The sequence below is a fragment of the Gadus macrocephalus genome, chromosome 3, assembly GCF_031168955.1.
Source record: "Gadus macrocephalus chromosome 3, ASM3116895v1".
In the NCBI taxonomy this organism is placed as follows: domain Eukaryota; kingdom Metazoa; phylum Chordata; class Actinopteri; order Gadiformes; family Gadidae; genus Gadus; species Gadus macrocephalus.
Window position 1 is genome coordinate 25,973,922 of NC_082384.1, and position 4,599 is coordinate 25,978,520.

At 47.1% G+C, this 4,599-nt stretch overlaps 1 protein-coding gene across 1 annotated transcript in view; it reads left to right on the plus strand.

Moving 5' to 3' along the window:
- The window catches only part of LOC132454209 (centrosomal protein of 170 kDa-like), a 29,339-nt gene continuing 24,740 nt past the window's right edge, over nucleotides 1-4,599 (plus strand). The window contains 1 exon segment of the mRNA XM_060047428.1: nucleotides 1-76. Coding sequence (XP_059903411.1) covers nucleotides 1-76 — 76 coding nt within the window.

The window sequence follows — 4,599 nt, forward strand, 5'->3', positions numbered from 1 at the left end:
ATGCTACCCTGCGTGTTCTGGCCCAGACTGAAGCTCTGCTGCTGGCTGCTGAACGCTGCCGTCCTGCTTGGAGAGTGTGAGAGGCTACGGTCGCTTTTGATTCATTTAAGAAATCCTGATTGCGTTATTATCTTCAGGAGGATAATAGTTTGCGAGGCCGGGACACAGACGAGCAGACACAAATAGAAACCTGGGGGTGTTGGGGTATGTAGTTGTTATTATCAGTACCTAGTTAGGCCGACATCACCGGGAGGAAATAGGGTTTGTTCAAACATGTTGTGTTCAGGTTAGGGTGTGTGCTAGTGCCTCAATACGAAGCTCTCAGCGAGGGAGTTTTGAGTCCAGCAGAGTGATTCCAGTTGGCGGAGAATCTGGACAATCTGTTATGTTGCAGCCAGACGGTACTGAGCACTTTATGACTAATTCAGGCAACTTCCATCTTCACTTTTAATTCATTCACTGGAATGCTCAAATATGTAAGCCGCATTTAAAATACAAATTAAATTATGAAACAAATACATATTTTATTTTACAAATTAAGAATTTGATATCAATAGTTGATGGAGTTTTATATAATAAACAAACTTCTAGTGGATTGACTTTCAGTGTCAAAGCCAGACTTGCCTCTCGGTCCCAACACGGAAGCCATGCGATAACACTGACACTGATGGAACAGTTCTGTTCATTAGTGATGCATGATAATCACTGATGATGCCTTATGGTGTTCCTAGATAGAATTCAGTGGTTTAAACATATTTCAGCGAGAGACTGGTTGTATCCCAGAATACACAACAACAATATTACCAAACGCAGACAAACATTAATATGATGTGAACAAATGAACTTGCACCGGCTTGTAGGCTCTATAAATGAATCAATGCTTATGCGCACAAAAGAGATCACACAAACAGCGACACACACACAGGCACATACACACAAAAGCCTGCACACAAATGCAAACGTTCTAGATTGAAGCCTGCATTAAAGCACACATGCACACGAACATACACGTCCACAAAAGCGTGCACACGCACATACAAACACGGAAACCCTACATGTTTTGTCCCTTAACCAGTATGCCCTCTGCTTCTCCCACTTCTCTGCACAACGAATGCATCTGTGGAAACTCACAACCCCCCTCCTCCTCCTCCTCCTCCTCCTCCTCCTCTTCTTCCACCTCCCTCCTCCTCCAACTCCCTCCTCCACCTCCTTCTTCGTCCAACTCCCTCCTCCTCCTCTTCCTCCACCTCCCTCTTCTTCCTTCACCTTCCCCCTCTTCCTCCACCTCCATCCTCCTCCTAGAACCCCCCTCCTCTTCCTCCTCCTCTTCCTCCACCTCCACCTCCCTCCTCCTCCTCCACCCCCCTCCTCCTCCTCCACCCCCCTCCTCCTCCTCCTCTTCCTCCTCTTCCAACTCCCTCCTCTTCCACCACCTCCCTCCTCCTCCTCCTCCTCTTCCTCCACTTCCCTCCTCCTCCTCATCCTCCTCCTCCACCTCACTCCTCGTCCTCCAACTCCAACTCCCTCTTCCTCCCCTCCTTCCTCCACCTCCATCCTCCTCCTAGCACCCCCCTCCTCTTCCTCCTCCTCTTCCTCCACCTCCCTCCTCCTCCTCCACCCCCTCCTCCTCCTCCTCCTCCTCCTCTTCCTCCACCCCCCTCCTCCTCCTCCTCCTCCTCTTCCTCCACTTCCCTCCTCCTCCTCTTCCTCATCCTCCTCCTCCACCTCACCCCTCCTCCTCTTCCTCATCTTCCCCTAACTCCCTCCTCCTCTTCCTCCTCTTCCTCCTCTTCCTCCTCCATCTCCCTCCTCGCTGACCAGACGAGAGGCGGTGGGGGTCGGGTGGGGGGTTCCTGGGCTGATGGATGGGCCACACAGGTGTCTCCTGGGGATATTAATTGGCATATTTCTGTAGTCACGCTGCGGCGGCTACGTGGCCAGAATGGTGAGGTGTGTGGGGTGGCCTCAGGTAAGAGAGAGCGGGGGGAGGAGAGAGGGGAGAGGAGAGGGGGGGGAGAGGAGAGGGGGGAGAGGGGAGGTGGGAGAGGGGAGGGTCGCCGCGGCCGAACCGGGCCGAGTTTGGTGGTTCCTTGATTAGCTTCACGGTGCGGTGAAGTTGTTTCTTGAGGCGTAATAATGTGATAATGTTTGAATCACACTGCGGCTGAACAAATAGACTATGACTGTAACTAGTGCTTAAGTTAGCCCCCACACACACACACACACGCACCTGTGTTCCCACACACAAAAAAAAGATATGCAGACATCTATACCAGAGCAGGATCTATTAAAGGTAAATCAATCATTTCGCATATTGTACCGGTAAATAGCACAGCTCAGTCATAATCAGCCCCTCTTCACCTAGTCAGGCATCAGACACGCAGGTCCACCTTCGGGAAAACATGGCATCTTTTCCATTGTGTAGACTTGTTTAAGTCTTTGTGTCCATTGAGTTATTGTTGGTGGTTGTTTAACGAAAATACCCGCCGTTTTGTGTGCATTCTATCAATTTGTGTACTTTTATGAGCTTTCCAGGCAGTGTTTTGGCTGTGATTGGTAGCAGTGACTGTTGACAGTGTCCTGGCCTCATGGAATAACGGCTCCCATTCATGACGCAACTCGGCTCCTGCGACGCGTATTTCAGTGTATTTCAGCAGACCCGCTCTCTCTCAGGGTCCATAAATACTTTGCTTGTGTGGGCTTCATGGCAGCCTCTGCTGACTCATCCCATCGCACCCTACCTCTCCCGAAATATCTCCTCCTAAACTCAGCTTTTGTTTCCGGCACGCGAGTCACGTCTGGCATGATGTCACCTTATTAATGAAGGCCCGGGATGAATTAGAGCTCCGTGCCCGGTAACTTAGTTTTTTCTCAGTCGCTTTGGTTCATTTCTCAGATCAGAATTGAAATTCTCAAAACTACCTGTTCAATATTCACATCAGTGTGTCACTCGTGCACATGAAAAAAGCAGTTTCTCATTTATTTGAACACGTTGCAAATGCTTTGGTACATCCATGCACATGATTATGTACAATTCTCTGCTCTTTCCTACATTATATTGATAATGCTTATGTCATGTTGATCAAAATGTATTGTAATGGTCTCTATCGAATAGTCTCACCCCCAAAACATTTAGGTATTAGTTAATTGCATAAGTCTTTACATGCAAAATGGTTGAACAAGTTGTCATAATATGTCGAGCATATTTCTATACATTTCTATACACTGGCATTAGACTCTTTTTTTTGTTCTTTTTTCTAAATCTGTCCTGAATTGGTCAATTGCCCCCAGGTGAATCTTGACTTTCTCTAATGAAGGGAAATGTTTGAAGCGTTAGATGAACCAATGATCAACCAGTTTTACTGAAGTAGCTCAAAGGTGCATCTCATGAACCATCAAGTATATATATAGCTGGAGCACAACACAATCTTACAATGTTTGACAATGGAAGGACAAGGAATTGGACGGGGTCAACAGAGAAGAGGAAGAGGAGTGAGACTGCGTGGCAGAGGAGTTGGGAGGCACAAGGAAGAGGCAGAATGAACATTCCTGATGAGATAAGAGCCACACTTGTAGACCATGTTATCAATCATGGGCTTACAATGGCCGAGGCTGGTCGAAGGGTGCAGCCAAATGTTGAGAGAACAACTGTGTCCTCAATCATTCAGACTTTTCGTCAACAGAACAGGTATGTAATCTAACGATAGGCACTGTACTGTATACTTTCTGTAATGCTTCATATTACAGTATTCCACTTGCATTTTACAATATTCAGCAAGTATACTTTTACTGTACTGTACTTTTTTTCCACATAGGATGGCAAGACATCCTCACAGGGGTGGCAGAAGGCCCCTCGTATAGTGATATACAGTACTGTAAGTGTGACCTTTACACATTTGCTATGGCTGTAGAAAAGAAGATACAATATGTGCTGTACACATTTGATGTAACTGTATCTTGTCCAAAATGAAAATGCATGTAATTCATAAAACTAATTTTGTGTCTTCTGGATATAGCGTGCAATGAAACTGGAAGCAAGTGAACCAACGCACAACTTCATCTCCGTAGATGAGGCTGGATTCAACCTAACGAAACACAGAAGGCGTGGTTGAAATATCATCGGCTACAGAGCTACAGTTGACGTGGCAGGCCAACGGGGCGGGAACATAACTATGGGTGCTGCTATCTCTGAGAATGGTGTGCCAACGCATATTCCCCTTATTGGGCCATACAATACAGAGCGTCTTGTCACCTTTTTAGACACTCTCTACAGGGATCTCATCCCTGAACCAGAGAGGGGTCCGATTGGAGATGACTTGCCAAAGTACGTGATATTTTGGGACAATGTCAGTTTCCATCGCTCCAACATCATCAGGCAAAGGATTGCGACCCACAACAGGATGCTGATGGAGTTCCTCGCACCCTGCTTCCTCGCAATCCCATTGAGGAATTTTTCTCAGCATGGAGATGGAAAGTTTATGATCACCAGCCACATGCACGAATGACCCTTCTGGCTGCCATGGGTGCAACGTGTGATGACATCACAGCAGATGCCTGCAGAGGCTGGATAAGACACTCTAAAAGATTCTTTCCACGCTG